Below are 17,663 nucleotides of genomic sequence, written 5' to 3'. Positions count from 1 at the left end.
GCACGGGGTTCATACTAGTATATGTATAAAGGTATAAGGTATGAATGGTATAAAAGAGGATAAAATACATGAAAGGTAAATAATGTATATACATATCATCTATATATAATATAAAACAGTAACGATGGAGCTGATGTGTCATTTCCTCCATTTTTACTGATAAAAAATATAATATAAAATATAATATAATATATTAACTTTAGTTATATTATTATATTTATTTATAAAAAGATTATTTTATCTGTACTATATTTAAGAGTTCTACAGAATTTAAATTAATCCCTAAAATCTCTCTAATTCTATGCATATCTATATCTAAAAGTTCTAGGTAATTTAAATTAATCCCTAAAATCTCTCTAATTCTCTGCATATCTATATATAATATAAAACAGTAACGATAAAGCTGAGGTGTCACTTCATTATTTTTTACTGATAAAAAATATAATATAATATATAATATATTAGTTTTAATTATATTATTATATTTATCTATAAAAAAATTATTTAAATTAAATGTGAAAATAAAATAATAGTATTTAATCTTATATTATTATAATATAATATAAAAAGATTATTTAAATTAAATGTGAAAATAAAATAATAGTATTTAATCTATATATAATATAAAACATTAACGATGGAGCTGAGGTGTCACTTCCTCCCTTTTTACTGATAAAAAATATAATATATTAACTTTAGTTATATTATTATATTTATTTATAAAAAGATTATTTTATCCGTACTATATCTAAGAGTTCTACAGATTTAAATTAATCCCTAAAATCTCTCTAATTCTCTGCATATCTATATCTAAAAGTTCTAAATAATTTAAATTAATCTCTAAAATCTTTTTAATTCTCTGCATATCTATATATCTATATATAATATAAAACAGTAACGATGGAGTTGATGTGTCACTTCATTATTTTTTACTGATAAAAAATATAATATAATATAATATATTTTAATATATTTTAATTATATTATTATATTTATCTATAAAAAGATTATTTAAATTAAATGTGAAAATAAAATAATAATATTTAATTTATATACTATATCTAAGAGTTCTACAGAATTTAAATTACTCCATAAAATCTCTCTAATTCTCTGCATATCTATATCTAAAAGTTCTATAGAATCTAAATTAATTCCTGAAACCTCTCTAATTCTCTGCATATTTATATATAATATAAAATAGTAACGATGAAGCTCAGGTGTCACTTCCTCATTTTTTACTTATAAAAAAATATAATATATTAACTTTAGTTATATTATTATATCTATTTATAAAAAGATTATTTTATCCGTACTATATCTAAGAGTTCTACATAATTTAAATTAATCCCTAAAATCTCTCTAATTCTCTACGTATCTATATCTAAAAGTTCTACATAATTTAAATTAATCCCTAAAATCTCTTTAATTCTCTGCATATCTGTATATCTATATATAATATAAAAACAGTAACGATGGAACTGAGGTGTCACTTCATTATTTTTTACTGATAAAAAATATAATATAATATATAATATATTAATTTTAATTATATTATTATATTTATCTATAAAAAGATTATTTAAATTAAATGTGAAAATAAAATAATAATATTTAATTTATATAGCACCTTTATATCATTAATTGTAATTATTAAATTATATTTTTATTAATATTTATATATTAAGATGAATCTGTGCATCGCACGGGTCAAAAACTAGTATAAATAATATAATTATGGTAAAAATGATAAAGGAAATAAAACTACATATATAGGGTAAATAATATACATATATGTGATAAATATGGTAAAGGAGAAATAATATATACTTATAAAATAAATATGAAATCTAAACTATAATATATATAACAAATACATAAAAACTATATAATATATACTTATGTAATAGATGTCAAAATATAAAATAATTACCCAACAAATACATAAGTTATATATATATATATATATATATATATATATATATTATATATAACACAATAGAAATCCCAAAAAATCCAAAAAAAAACATTAGAAAATGAATTTTTAAAGTTCCAGTAGATTTAGTGACGGTTATTTACAGAAACAGTCCCCCAAGACTCTCAAAAATCAAGAAAAATGTTAGATCTAATCTAAATAATTCATTTCAATCCTAAACTACCCAAAACGGGTCATTGTTCGTGTATCGGGGTTATAAAAACAAATTATTTTATTTTCAAACCGAATATAAATAATTTAATAAAGTAAAATGTGTAACAAAAATGGAATGAAATCAATCAAATGGGATTATGGAGAATAAGTGATATAAACATAAATAATATACTACATATATTCACATAAAATATAACTACCAACTAAAGTATACAGTGATAAACTAAATATTCAAAGCCCCAAAAACTAACTATATTTGCATTTAAATTAAATTAAAAAGCCAAAAAAAAAAAACAAACACGAAATGATTTCCTTTTTTTAATACCTCAAATATCCAAAACAGTCCCTGGTTTTATTTGAAAAATCAGAAAATACCCAAATCTATGCTATCACGATGTTTGACCCCCGAACTACCTTAAATCGGGCCACGGTTCGTATAGGAATCCCTTAGAACGAAGTTTTTTTTAAATTAAATACCAAATGAAATAATTTCAAATAAAAGTCAGAAATATAAAAATAAAAAACGAGTATTAAACGGGTCTAGTCCTCGGATCAGTACCTTATCAGTCGATTTAAATGTGTTTCAGTTAGTTTTAGTGCGATTTTGGGTGTCGAGAAAATTCTACAGGGGTTCGGTTGTGCAAAAAGTCGGTTCGGAGTGCCTTGGGCTCCGTACTATTTGGAGTGCCAAAGGGGTGCAAAGGCTTCGGCCTCTTGCACTCTAACCGTGACCTGGAATGGGCTTGGGCCCGAGCTCCGTCACAGGCCTACAGGCACGTGACACATATATATTTTTAGCAAAATTGGGCCGGTCCAAAGGGCATTCGCGTCGCCCTAACCCGGCGGTTATTCAACTGCACCCCTATGTCACATCCGATCCTAAACGACATCGGGTATGGACAGAAAATAAGATGACGAACGTCTATCTGTCTAAAAGGCAAACATATTTTCTATGAAATCGACCGATCACTTCTTAACTGTAAAAGTTCATTAATTTTATCACGACTAATTCAATCAAATTATCTTATAACTTATTATACTCTTAAACCAATTTTCTAACACACCGTTAGAAACTATATTTCAAACTATCTAAAATTTAATTAATTATTTATTTGGCTTGAACTTGATAATTCTATCAAGCTTCTTACGTATCCCGAATCATCTTTTCAGCTTTAAATCGAAAATCAAAGCCACGTAGTTCTACCTATATTGAAGAACTTTATTTCCTAATACTTAAACTAATAGAACATTCCTAGTCTTATCGTAATAAAACAAATATACCAATTATTTCAAATTTTATTCTTGCATACAAATAATGTATCCAAAGATCAAAATAATTTGAATGAACTCAATACCTCACTATGTCCATTAATTTTAACCTCACAAATATATAAGAAACTTCCAAGATTCAGAATATAACTTAATTTCAACAATTAATATATTTCCTTCAATACTAAAAATTAAACTATTTTGAATATGTTCAAGATCCAAGAATTAAAATTACTCTAAGAATTATTTAGACTTTTTAAATTAATCACTTTCAAAAATTGTTTTGCTAAATTCTCGCCGGAATCACTTTCAAAAGTACAGTTGAAAGTTTAAGTAAGGGTAAATCTACCAACAAAGGCTAAATTTTGATAGAGTAGGGAATCGAAGCTCAAACCTGTCAAGCAGAGGTTCAACGTCTTACTACTTGGACCAACCCTCATTAGTGAAGGAGGCTTTGAAATGAGCATAGGAACAATTCACGAAGGAAACTACATATACCTATATAATTAGTTAAAATTTCCCACCTAGTCCTCCCACTTTTCTTTAATTTAAAATTCTCTCCTATTTGTTGATCCCCATTCTTCTTCTTATTCTTCTCCAAGCCTTTTTTTTCTTTATTTTTAGGATAATTAATTTAGTAGTCCCTATATTTTGATAAAACACACTGTTTAGTCCCTATATTTTCAAAAACACATGGTAAGGTTCATAACCTTTTTCTCGATAAACTGTTTAGTCCCTAACGTTTTTCTCGGTGAATATTGATTTTTCAGAACTGGACCGGATATCAGAACCGGTCAGGATATCTATTACATAGAGGACACATAAGGACACATGGACTCCATACAATGAAAATTTTAAAACTTAATAGATATCCGGTCCGGTTCTAATAACGTTAATATCCGGTCCGGTTCTGATAACGTTGTTTTTTTTTCCTTTTTCTCTTAAATTATATGAAGGGCTCTTTTTTATTGAAAAAAAAAATATAAAGGGCTCTTTCAAAATATGAATGCCGTTTTGTGCCGTTGGGGCTCTTCATAATTTCAAAAACGGTGGGCCCAAGCGAAAGCACCATTCAAATTTGTAGATACCAACTATGAAACTTCCACTAGTGACAAAATAAATCAATACTCCTTTTTAACTTAAACTTTAAATCTTACTACTACTATTTATTTCATTTTTTCCTTAACGGTACTATAAAACATGATTAGAGTATATTTAGTATTCAATAGTTTCAAAATGTTTAAAAAGGAGAACAATTTAAACAACTTTAATAATTAATTTAATCAGAATTCTTACCTCATATAGCTCAACTATTTATTAAACGGTTACATTAAATCCATAATAAAGACATTTTTATTAATTTATGATTTTATGTCAATTTTATTATCATTACCTTTAATGTGTTGTACATTTATTTGTGATAGTAGAGATAGAATATGCATTTAACCTTTATTAGCCGAGATTACGACACGTATTATCATATCAGATTTTGTAACCTGTATCACAATTTCAGTGGATATTTGGGAGGATTCGGTCCTTCCTAAAAAACCTTACTAGAGATTGAATATTACAATCTCAATGGATATGGGGAGGATTTGGACCTTCCAAAAAAACCCTTACTAAAGATTGAATATTGCAATCTCAATGGATATTGGAAGGATTCGGACCTTCCTAAAAAAACTCTTACTAGAGATTGAATACCGAATCTCAATGGATATTGGGAGGATTGAGACCTTCCAAAAAAAACCTTACTAGAGATTGAATGATAGTTAATGGAAATTGTAATAGATAATGGAAAAAAAATGAGTAGAAATAAATTGAAGTTAAAAGAAGTTTAATATAATGTTTTTGTTTTTATTTTTTATCCTGTTCGTTTTGTTCTGGTAAGACAAAACACAACCTATATAGGATGGATTACTTCTGTATCAATTATGGACCATCTATGGTACAAAGCTAATCAATGTTAAATATAAAGTATTGCAATCTCAATGGATATTGGAAGGATGCGGACCTTCTAAAAAAAACCCTTACTAGAGATTGAATATTACAATCTTAATGGATACTGGAAGTATTCAGACCTTCTAAAAAAAACCCTACTAGAGATTGAATATTGCAATCTCAATGGATATTGGGAGGACTCAGAACTTCCTAAAAAAACTCTTACTAGAGATTGGATATTACAATCTCAATGGATATTGAAAGGATTGAGACCTTCTAAAAAAACCTTTACTAGAGATTGAAGGATAGTTGACGGAAATTGTAATAGATAATGGAAAACAAATGAGTAGAAATAAATTGAAGTTAAAAGAAGTTTAATATAATGTTTTTGTTTTTATCCTGTTCGTTTTGTTCTGGTAAGACAAAACACAACCTATATAGGATGGATTGCTTCTATATCAATTATGGATCATCTATGATATAAAGCTAACCAATGTTAAACATAAAGTTATATGGATGAAGTAATTTGAAGCCTAATTAACGAGATAATAAGTCGAAATCCATTTTTCATCAACTTCTTACCATCTATATATTATGTTGGCTCTTTTGGTTTGATTTGACAATCATTTGATCTTCATATCATAATGATGTAACACTTAAGTAGAGATATAAGAGCAAGTCTACTAGTCGTAACAAATTATTGTTACAACTTGATGCCACATGGCATAAGTAACACCTTAGAATAATTAACCATTATAATCACGTGTCTCAAAAACATAAAAACCTGTTAAAAAAATTTAATATATTGTTGGAAGAGGTGGCAGACATTGTGTCTGCCATTTTTAATAATATGTAAGGCATTTGACATGCCTTTGTGTATCACACGTGCTATGAGAATGAGATACTGCCCCTGCATGTCTCTAACTCTCTTTTTTCCAATGTTTTATTTCAATTTTAGTGCATCACTTTTCTTTGTTACCACAGAAAGCAACTTACTAGTTTTTGTAACAATAAAGTAACAACTAGTATAGTGGCTGGGTACTAGTATAGTGGCTGCGTGTCTCTAACTCTCTTTTTTCCAATGTTTTATTTCAATTTTAGTGCATCACTTTTCTTTGTTACCACAGAAAGCAACTTACTAGTTTTTGTAACAATAAAGTAACAACTAGTATAGTGGCTGGGTACTTTAAATTCAAAGAAGTAACACGTTGGTAACAACCAGTAGACTTGCTCTAAAGATCACATGACATATACGTAATGAACATCAATTATCATAATGTACTGTTCGTTCATGTTTTCTCCCATTTCGTTTCTCAATTTTTTGTTTTCTTTTAAATAATTTTAAAATATGTAGTAAGGAGTTGACAGAAAAAGAAATTTGGTTTCCTTTGCTATTAATATTTTCAAAATGTTTAAAAATGAGAACAATCTACATCTTTAATCATTAACTTAATAAGAATTCTTACCTCATATAGTTCAACTATTTATAAACGGTTACATTAAATCTATAGATAATACATTTTCTTAATTCATGATTTATGTCAATTATTGTCGTTATCTTTAATGGGTTTACATTTATTTGCGGTGGCAGAGATAGAATATGCATTTAACCTTTATTGGCCAAGATTACGCCATATATTGTCATATCAGATTTTGCAATCATATCACAATCTCAATGGATATTAGGAGGATTTGGTCATTCCTAAATCCATTACTAGAGATTGAATATTGTAATCTCAATGAATATTGGGGAGATTCAGACCTTCCAAAAAAGATCCTTATTAGAAATTTAGTTGACGAAAATTGTAATAAATAATAAAAAACAAATGAGTAGAAATAAATTGGAGTTAAAAGAAGTTTAATATAATGTTTTTTTTTTATCCTGTTCGTTTTGTTCTGTGTAAGACAAAGCACAACTTATATAGGATGGATTGCATCTATATCAATTATGGATCATCCATCATACAAAGCTAATAATATTAAACATAAAGTTATATGGATGAAGTAATTTGAAGCCCAATTAACGACATAGTAAGTCGATATCTATTTTTCATCAACTTCTTACCATTCATATACCATGTTGGCTCTTTTGGTCTGATTTGGCAATCACTTGATTTTCATATAACAACGATGTAACACTTAAGTAGAGACATAAAGATCACATAACATATACATAATGGACATCAATTATCATAATGTACTATTCGTTCATGTTTTCTTCCATGTCGTTTCTCATTTTTTTTATTTTCTTTTATATAATTCTAAAATATGTAGTAAGGAGTTGATATAAAAAGAGTTTTGGTTTGCTTTGATGTTAATTGACGTGAAATTGATTTGTTCATATAATGTTAGACGTAACATTAAACACTTTTATACATTAAATACATGCGATACTCTAAGGAATATTCTGTGAAAACATCCTTAACAAATGGATCAACGTTCTCCTTTGAATCTAGAGGACACTTGGTAATCGTTGGATCTAAAAAAGGAATATTCCTTGATGATACAAATGAAACCGTTCGGTCACGTGGAAGAATCCCGATTGTCTATCCATGCACCCGTACGGTTAGAAAAGAGCAACCGTTGGATAAGTGCAGACAATTATTCAAAGGACAGGAGACAAAAAGTAGAGTGCGTCGTGTGACACGCTAAAAGTCCAATAAAACCTAACCACCTAGCAGAATATTTGCAATATGGGTAGGGTGCACCACCTGATAACGTCATATACCGAATCTGACAGATACAACCGAAAACTGACACGTGTCCGGTGACTCATCAAGGTACATTCCTAAAATGACAATGAATACCCTTGATAGTTGCTATAAATAGAAAAGCTACATAATCTATACAAGGTAAGTGAATAACATAAAGAATACCCTTTATATTACGCGACTGTTTCAAACAGTTGAATTAAGTAAATAGTAATTATATATATATTTTTTTGTGATCTTACTAACATTGCAATACTTTATTGAAATAAAAAATAAAAGTTTGGTAAGTATATTGAAATAAAATAAAGTTATGTAATTTTTTTTTTTTTTAAACTAAACTCAAAATTGGTTGACTATAAGTTTTATTAACTCCTTTTGAAAATTCGAAAATAAATATAATAATATAAAAATTTAAAAATAAAATGACTGGACACCGAAAATCTCGTGAGATGGCAAGAGCCGGCCCGGTTACCCTTATTAGACCGTCCCGTTGTCCCATATATTAAGCTTCTCTGTCTCTGGTCGTAGTTTGTCTATTCATTTCAAACCTCTTCTTCCTCGATATTCTTTTTCTTAACAAATACGCGCTTCTCTTCTTCAATACTTCCTCTAGTCCTCAAGTCGTTGCCGTAGATCCGTCGCTCCTCCTCCGGTCGCCGGCTATCCTGCACAGTTCTCAGATCCAGGTGATCCGAGTCTGAACTCTGCGTTTGCCGGCACCGATCTCCGTCTGTGTTTACCGTTTTTGAAGATATGGAGAATTTGATTTCCCTGGTTAATAAAATACAGAGAGCTTGTACTGCTCTTGGTGATCATGGTGAAGCTAGCGCATTACCTACTCTTTGGGATTCATTGCCCGCTATTGCCGTCGTCGGTGGTCAGGTCGGCTCTAGATCTCTTTCTCTTTATAATATTAGTTTGATGTATTGTTGTGAGTTCAAAATTGCTCCCGAAGTTATTGATCTTTGCTCCGGATGCCTAGTCAGTGGCTCTGGTATTGATAGGTTTTGCTTTTTCTTGGTGGTTGTTTTAGTTCTGATTTAGAAGTTAGGTAGATAAGGTTTTAATGTAGCAGTTTCATGACTTCCGAGTCATGCAAGTTTGAGTTGGCTTTGACTGAAGTTGTTAATTATATCTAGTTTGATAATAGCAGTTATTTGATTGTATAATTAATGCGGTCCGTTACTTGGATGAGGATTAACACTCTAATCAGGGCATTTAATATGCACTTCATAGCTATGAATAATTTTTTTTTCAAATTGATTAATAAATTAATCTGTCATTTCTTAGTTGATGATGAATATTTTGGCGGTAATGTGTTTTGTGTCATTTTATTTGATATCACTGTTAAATTTTTGTTGTGATTTTAATTATTTTTTTGTAATATTACAGAGTTCAGGGAAGTCTTCAGTGTTGGAGAGCATTGTGGGGAAGGACTTTTTGCCTCGTGGATCCGGTAAGGCGATAATAATTGATACTCCAAGCCAAGCAAGCTTATATTCTTTTCATTACTGCCGTCTTCAAATGGTATTGGTAGAATAATTGATTGAAATGTGGTTGCAGGGATTGTTACTAGGCGGCCTCTTGTCTTGCAGCTCCATAAGAGTGATGAAGGTAGCAGAGAATATGCAGAGTTCTTGCACCTCCCAAGGAAACGGTTCACTGATTTTGGTACACTTATCTACTTCCTTACTACTAGTTTATAAGTCGAAGTCTGTGGTGTATTAGTTTCAGTATCTATCATCTCATAACATTTTCTGCATTGCAAAATAAATAAAATTGGCATTGATTAGGTGGTGTTACTATAGTTACATCCTACTTCTGTTCTATTTATTGATGTTAATCATATATGCAGCTGCTGTGCGGAAGGAGATTCAAGATGAGACTGATAGAGAGACAGGGCGATCAAAACAAATTTCTACTGTACCAATTCATCTTAGTATATATTCTCCTAGTGGTAAGATCCAACATATGTATATTTGTCTATTTTAATACTTAGTATGATGACATAGGAAAGGATATTTTAAAGATTACCTTCTTTACTGTCTAGTAGCATTCTACTGCAACTACATCTCATTTCTTTTTGACGTATGACTTTTTTTCTTAATCTTTACAGTTGTCAACCTGACGTTGATTGATCTTCCTGGTCTCACAAAAGTTGCTGTAGGTAGGTTACTCGAATCCTGTCCTGTCTTGCTGGTCACTACTATATTTGCTGACCATTGAGTGGCAATGGTATATGGATCAGAAGCTACTTTTTCTCATGTTAATGAAACTGATCTCGCATGTATTTTGATTCATTTATATGATGGTGAAAACTAGCTAGCTTTAGGGACGTATACTTAAAAAGCTATTTTTTTTTTCAGTTCTTATAATGAAATGAGGCGTGTTCTGCATAATTTCTGATTTTTTATGTGTTAACTATGCAGAGGGTCAACCTGACAGTATTGTGCTAGATATTGAAAATATGGTTCGCTCCTACATTGAGAAGGTAATATAATATACATATAAATTCTGTAATTACTTGTATTAGCTTGGGTTTTGTCTTATTTTTGTTGATTTATCCTTTCTTGAAAAAATGAGGCTGAAGATTTGTAATTTCATATTTATCTTTTTATGCAGCCCAACTGTATAATTCTAGCAATTTCACCTGCTAATCAAGATCTTGCAACCTCTGATGCTATTAAAATTTCTCGGGAGGTGGATCCTACAGGTAATTTTGTGCAATTTTAGTATATTGAGGTGCAGTGAGTTTTATGTGTATACCTAAAATGTAGGGGGGCTTTGTTAAAGTTTTTTTGTTTCTGAACTCTAGTTCAGTGATCAGAATTTTGTTTCATGTGGAAGTACAATAGTAGGCACTTGCAGTGTCTTAGGTAAATCTGTGCTTACTTGGTTTCTGTATTTTTTTAGGAGAGAGAACTCTTGGGGTCTTGACCAAGATTGATCTTATGGATAAGGGCACTGATGCAGTTGATGTAAGTTGTCTAAATTAGTAATTCTTGCATAACATTTCTTAATGCAGTAATGTTTTATATGCCAGCTTATTGAAGGTGTTTTATATAACATTTGCATGCTTAAATATGGTTCACCACATGGTGCTGGTGTGCAATTTAGATGAAGTGAGAAAGAGGAAGGAAGCCTAAAATTAGAGGAGCAAAAATCATACTTAGCAGATTAGTGCTTTGAAGTTCACTTCAAACTATAATACTTGTTATTACAATATTTCATTTATCCATTATCATAAAGTAAAACATATTGTCAAATGGATTCATAATTTTAAGAGGTTCATCACTACTATTTCCTTAGAATACCTGAAAAATACTTGGCAAGCAGCATCATTCACCTCTGAGTAAATAATTAGCTTCATAATTTACCAAATACAATCATTTTTAAATACATCAATTTTACCAGATACCATGTATAATTTATCCTACAAAACCAGGATGGCATTGAAATTGTTTGGCATCACATGACACGAGTCTTGGGTTCTATACTTCCAAAAACTAGTAAACCCATTCAGACAGTTCTAAAAATATTTCCCCTATGGATGAATGTATCACGTATCTTCTATTTGAGTAAAGCTGTTTCATGGATGTTCACATCATTACATGCTCAGCTTTTCTACTATTTGAAGCTGCATACTTCCGTTGGATCACATTCTAACTAGATTCTGGATTTGCTTAGATACTGGAAGGAAAAGCTTATCGGCTAAAATTTCCTTGGGTTGGTGTTGTGAACCGCTCACAAGCTGATATCAACAAAAATGTTGACATGATTGCTGCACGGCGTAGGGAGCGAGAGTATTTTGCCACCACTCCAGAATACAAGCACCTTGCTCACAGAATGGGTTCTGAGCATCTAGCAAAGATGCTATCGAAGGTGGGAAGTTTGAGCATTCTCTTTTTCTTTATATTTGATATGTCATATCATGGTATCTTTTTCTTCTCCAAAAGAACTTATTGGATGATTGATATCTCAGCATTTGGAAACTGTGATCAAGTCAAGAATTCCTGGCATCCAGTCCCTTATCAACAAAACAATTGCTGAATTGGAGTCTGAATTGAGTCGTCTTGGAAAGCCTATTGCTGCTGATGCTGGTGTAAGTGTGCTGTTTTGTCCATTTGGAATGTTCTATATTATAAATCAGTAGCTATTCTTAATGAGAAGAAAGCTATCTGAATAATAAGCACAGATTCCTGAGGTTCATGGTCTTTGGATTTCAGGGGAAGTTGTACACAATCATGGAGATATGTCGACTTTTTGATCAAATATACAAAGAGCATCTAGATGGAGTGTATGTGTTTATATTATTATCTACTTTCTTAATTACATCTGGTCATAATATATATTCTTTTTTCGTCTTTTGTTAATGAAGATTTATTTTGATATTTTCATGTTATTGACAGGCGACCTGGTGGTGACAAAATCTACAATGTTTTTGATAACCAACTTCCTGCTGCTCTGAAAAGGCTGCAGTTTGACAAGCAACTTTCAATGGAAAATATCCGGAAACTGATCACTGAAGCTGATGGTTATCAACCCCATCTGATAGCTCCCGAACAAGGATACCGTCGTCTCATTGAATCTTCTGTAATTACCATTAGAGGGCCTGCAGAGGCGTCTGTTGATGCGGTATGCATGAACATTTTCAAAAAAGAAAAAATAACTGACACATTCTACTTGACTTGCATGAGCTTGATATCTAGCTTGTGGTCTATACTCTATCATGATTATTATTATTTTTGCTCTGCTATATGATTGAATTATACTGTAGACCTTAAACTTAAGAACCAGTTGAGTAAATTCCTGAATTTGGACCCAGAGGATTGAAAAATTTTAAGTGTCTTTTGGGCTCATCAGTCATCACTAGCATTTGTTTTCTATTTTTGCAAACGCAGCGGGGAAGGGATATGTGCTGTAGGGTGGAGGGAGCAGAAAGAAGAGTTGAGATGGGAGAGTGTGATCTGTTTTTTCATGCAAGAAATGTTTGCGTATGTCATGTGTGAAATAATGCGCATTTTAGCTACATGAACGTTTTTAGGTTAGGCTACTTTATTTTCCCTTGTGATAGATGTGACATGGGAGAATGTTATACTGCTGAACCGATCTCATGCCACCTACTAATCCATCACGGTGAAGATGGTAAATCCGTACAGGAGATGCATGTTGTTCAAATGATTTAACGCCTTTATCCCCCTGGGTAGAATGATCCAATTATTGTTTTTATAACTATGTGTTAGCTGTGCATGATTAGTTAACCTATGTTTTGGAACATCCAAAATTCCTACTTTTTCCTGTTTCATGCGCTTATACTTGCTGTTTTGTTTTCTAATCCAGGTTCATGCTCTGTTGAAGGATCTGGTTCACAGGTCCATCAGCGAGACTCTGGTATGTTCCTGCTAATGCTAATTTCTCCTATTATATTCTAGGCTCCTTTTGGCAAAATTCATGTAGCATGTGTATTCAGTATGTGGATGATATATTTAAAGTTCTTTTAGCACTCGAGTTGGAGAACTCGGAGCACTAACTACATAAAATTAGGGAGGGCATCCCCATTCCTGTCCCCATCCCAACTTCGGGGATAAAAAAATTCGCATCCCCACTCCATGGGGAATTTTTCAGGGATTTCCCATCCCCATTGGAGCAGATCCCCGATGGGGATGAGACTTTCCCGTTGATAGCCTACCTTTTCCTTTGTTTCTCAAGTATTAACATTTTTCTTTTTTTGATTCTCAGGAGTTAAAGCAATATCCTGCTCTGAGAGTGGAAGTTGGAAATGCTGCTGTTGAGTCACTTGACAGAATGAAGGAGGAAAGCAGGAAAGCAACACTTAAGTTAGTTGACATGGAGTGTAGCTACCTTACAGTCGATTTTTTCAGAAAGCTTCCACAAGATGTTGACAAGGGCGGAAACCCTACACACTCAATATTTGATAGATACAATGACGCGTATCTTAGACGGATTGGTGAGTTTATTGTTGAATGACTTCTTATTTATGTTGCATGAAACCTTTGATTTTAAAGTGTTCACATTTCCATATCCGTTTCAAAAAGCAAAACTCAAAGAAACTTGTACCAAACGTTTTGGGTCGCATTTCCATAATTTAAAAAAAATTGGAAACTCATTTTCTAGATCATCTTCTACAGGCTTTCAAAATGAAAAAACCTGTTTTTTCCTCTATTATGTGACTTGTATGTAGTTCTTTTTTTATGCATATATATAAAAAAAATTAGACCTACATTCTTATAATTTTTAAAACTTATAGATATCAATGTATTTTACGCCTTCCACACGTTTTCATTCCCTATATTTTTTTACAAATATTGGTTTTCCTTTCAGTTTCTGTTTCCATGTAATATAGTTTCTCATAGGAGCATGGGCATTATCTTGTTGAACAAGTTTTCAGAATACTTAACTTCAGTTACAACAAGTCTTTATATTCACTACTGAGTACTGATTGTACTTTACTGTATGGACAGGATCAACTGTTTTGTCGTATGTCAATATGGTCTGTGCAAGCCTTCGCAATTCCATTCCCAAGTCGATCGTTTATTGTCAAGTGCGTGAGGCCAAACGAAGCCTGCTTGATCATTTCTTCACTGAGTTGGGCAGAATGGATGTATGTAGTCAATTCTCTTTTCAATTTATTTTTTTATTGGGACAAGGGTCAATTTCGCACCTAAGGTTATTGGAGTTCTGTTCAGGTCGTACAAATCTTGGCTCAATTTTACCTTTCCCTAAGCTATTTTCGTCGGCATTTACTCAAAAAGGGATAAAATTGAACTAGGTTTTCTAGCATGAGGGTATAATTGTTATTTTGTATGATAAGGGTAAATGCCCTTATCATAGAAAACGGCTTAATTTGCCCTCTGCTCAATTCTACTAAAAGAAAAAGGATAAAATTGAACTAAGTTTTGTAGCATGGAGGTAAAATTGAACTGAAGTTTCTACCATGAGAGTAAAAATGGGTTATTTTGTGCGGTAAGTGTAAAATTGATCTTCCCCTATAACCTCAGAGGCAAATTTGGCGTTGTTCATGAGATATATATATATATATATGAGTTAAATTTGCCCCTAATGTTATTGGAGAACTTCAATTTTACCATCATCATACAGAACAGTCTACCCCGGACCCTCGCTCAGCGGGGACGCGTAGTGCGACCGGGCTGCCCTTTTTTTATACAGAACAGTCTAGTTTTGCTCCCAAGGTTGAAACTTTAGCTCCATTTTACCCTTTTCTAAGTAAAGAGCGGCAAAAATTAGCGACAAGTTTTCTTGAAAAGTGTAAAATTGTGCTATTCCTTATGATAGGGGAAAAATCAAACTTGTCCCATAACCACAGGGGTAAAATTGACCCTTACCCTTGTATATTTATGTGTGCGGAGTGTGGAGTGTGAAATTCGCTTGTAAATTGCTGTTTTGCAGCAAAAGTATTTGTCATCTCTATTAAATGAGGATCCAGCAGTGATGGAGCGTCGATCTGGTCTTGCGAAAAGGCTGGAATTATACAGGAGTGCACAAGCAGAAATCGATGCAGTTGCTTGGTCCAAGTAAAAAGTAGAGATATTATAAGGTGCATGCAGATGCAGGTGAACACACTACACTCTTCTTCTGTTGGTAGAATTTGGCCGTGTCATTCTTTCATTAATTACTACCTGTTGTTGTACTTGGAGAGAGGAAGGTAAGAGAGAGAGAGGTTCGGTTTTGCATTTTATATGTAGTGAATTAACCAGAATGAGTCATTAGCTATACATATATCTCACTTGGTGACTCTCATTGGTTTTCCATTTCTTGACGCTTCCACATATATGTAATATGAATGAATTTGCGAGTTTCTAATTTTCCATGCTTTATATGTGTGCATGGTGGTTGATGGATGGTTGTAATATTTTGAGACATAAAAAAGGAAAAAGAGTCTTTCAGCTCCTATTTTTGTCTATTTTTTTTAGGCTTAATACCTTTCTACCCTCCAAGTTGACGACTAACCCCACAACTTGGTTATTTGGAACAAATAAGCCCTCAAATAGGTTATTTTGGGATTTTTTTTTGCCATGAAGAGTAGTTAGATGTAGCAATGGATATTTTGAAATCTTTTATTTTTGATGTAATATTATATTGAATGTTTTTTGGGGTTTATGGCTTATTTGTTCCAAATAAGCAATTTGCGCTGTTATTTGTTCTAATTGAGCAAGTTGAGGGGGTTATTTGCTCCAAATAAGCAAGTTGGGGGGTGTTAGTTGTCACAAGTCTAAGTTCGGGGGTCAGTTGCAGGATTGTCACAACTTGGAGGGACTGAGAAGGTATTAAGCGTTTTTTTTATTGACCTTTGATCTTCCAATTGTACAGCTCTTATTAGTGGCGAATACGAGATTGTTCTATCGGGGTCATTTTTTTTTTTTTTTTTGGCTAAATCGAACTCGCTCATTTTTTTTTTAATTGAACTCACTTATATTCTTTTTGCGTATATATACTTGTTATCATTTGAGTGATTTGACACTGTAAATTTGTTTAAAATTAAGCTAGATTTGGTTGTTTTGAACAAACTTAAATTGGAATTTGTAATTAAAGATAAACTCAATGAGCTAATTAATCATTTTTAATTTGTTTTTGGGAAACAGGGAGCTTAAATTATTCATATTAGGGGTAGTTTGGATGGCTGGGGGTTGAAACAATCCATGGTAGAGTGGTTCCTGCAGTCTGGGGCTTGATCCTTCCAGGCTTTTATTAATTATAACTGTATATATTAATTTTTTGTTTACAAATATTTAATTTATTTGAAAGAGTTGAGTACATCATTTGAAATTATTATTTTTTTACAATTTTAAATATAGTTTTATAGTTTCTGTATATCACATTAGATTTTTTTTTTTAAAATTTTGAATGTAAATGAATGAATAATTATTTTGACCTGTGTAGTTTTGATTGATATCGAACCAAGTTTGAAAAAATAAATTAATGCCTTTTTTAATGAAAAAAGGATTGATATTAAGCCAACTAGCTAGGAAAGTCATTACAAACTGAATTCCCAGACAGGATTAGGGCTCCATAAAGAGAACTCAAGTCTTTTGCCCAGATTTATATATATAAAAAAAAGTCATTAATTGATAAGGATAGTTTTAATCGTAAATTAATAAAGAATTAAATTTTTCTCAAAGTAGAATTTAAAGGAAATAATTTCAAAATGGGTTGGACTGAACTTTCAAGGAGTTTTTTTTTTTTCAATTCATACAAAAATGCGCTTTTACAAAAAGAAAGATTTATAAATTATATACCTTCCAAACCTTAAGTTAGAAAAATCATAAAAACCTTTAACGTCCAACTGACATAATTTTAGCCAATGGAAGCAAAAAGATGGTAAGACAAATTAATGGTAAACTAGTAAATAGGTAAATGACATAAATGGTAAATAGGTAGTGACAGACTTGTAATTAAGACACTAAGCAGAAATGAGAAATTTACTGATTAAGTCATATTGTCGCAAGATCCACACGTTGTGCGAATTAGAGAAAAAGAAGCAGAACTTCCCTTTTCTGGTCACACGTCGTGTGGGTGCCTTTACCGTTTTTCTTTATTGATGCTCTTGGAGTCTTACAACG

General features: G+C 31.7%; 1 protein-coding gene across 1 annotated transcript; it reads left to right on the top strand.

Moving 5' to 3' along the window:
* Nucleotides 1-8,592: 8,592 nt before the first annotated feature.
* Nucleotides 8,593-15,994, top strand: LOC136211015 (dynamin-related protein 5A). The gene is made up of 16 exons (XM_066002512.1): nucleotides 8,593-8,946; nucleotides 9,457-9,520; nucleotides 9,628-9,735; nucleotides 9,920-10,021; nucleotides 10,181-10,231; nucleotides 10,494-10,555; nucleotides 10,687-10,777; nucleotides 10,978-11,042; nucleotides 11,752-11,946; nucleotides 12,047-12,166; nucleotides 12,291-12,361; nucleotides 12,474-12,699; nucleotides 13,405-13,455; nucleotides 13,804-14,032; nucleotides 14,547-14,686; nucleotides 15,493-15,994. The coding sequence occupies exons 1-16, from the start codon at nucleotides 8,818-8,820 to the stop codon at nucleotides 15,619-15,621; spliced, it is 1,833 nt and encodes a 610-aa protein (XP_065858584.1). The 5' UTR covers nucleotides 8,593-8,817; the 3' UTR covers nucleotides 15,622-15,994.
* The last annotated feature ends 1,669 nt before the right edge of the window (nucleotides 15,995-17,663 follow it).

This window comes from Euphorbia lathyris, chromosome 1 (assembly GCF_963576675.1).
Source record: "Euphorbia lathyris chromosome 1, ddEupLath1.1, whole genome shotgun sequence".
Classification (NCBI taxonomy): Eukaryota; Viridiplantae; Streptophyta; class Magnoliopsida; order Malpighiales; family Euphorbiaceae; genus Euphorbia; species Euphorbia lathyris.
The sequence above is the reverse complement of the archived record's forward strand: the minus strand, read 5'-3'. Positions and strand labels throughout refer to the sequence as shown.

Bases quoted from the DNA above. Each gene is read 5' to 3' on its own strand.
- LOC136211015 (XM_066002512.1), top strand. From the start codon at position 8,818: ATGGAGAATTTGATTTCCCTGGTTAATAAAATACAGAGAGCTTGTACT. The intron at 8,947-9,456 runs GTCGGCTCTAGA...GTAATATTACAG, and splicing joins TTGCCGTCGTCGGTGGTCAG to AGTTCAGGGAAGTCTTCAGT. The intron at 9,521-9,627 runs GTAAGGCGATAA...ATGTGGTTGCAG, and splicing joins CTTTTTGCCTCGTGGATCCG to GGATTGTTACTAGGCGGCCT.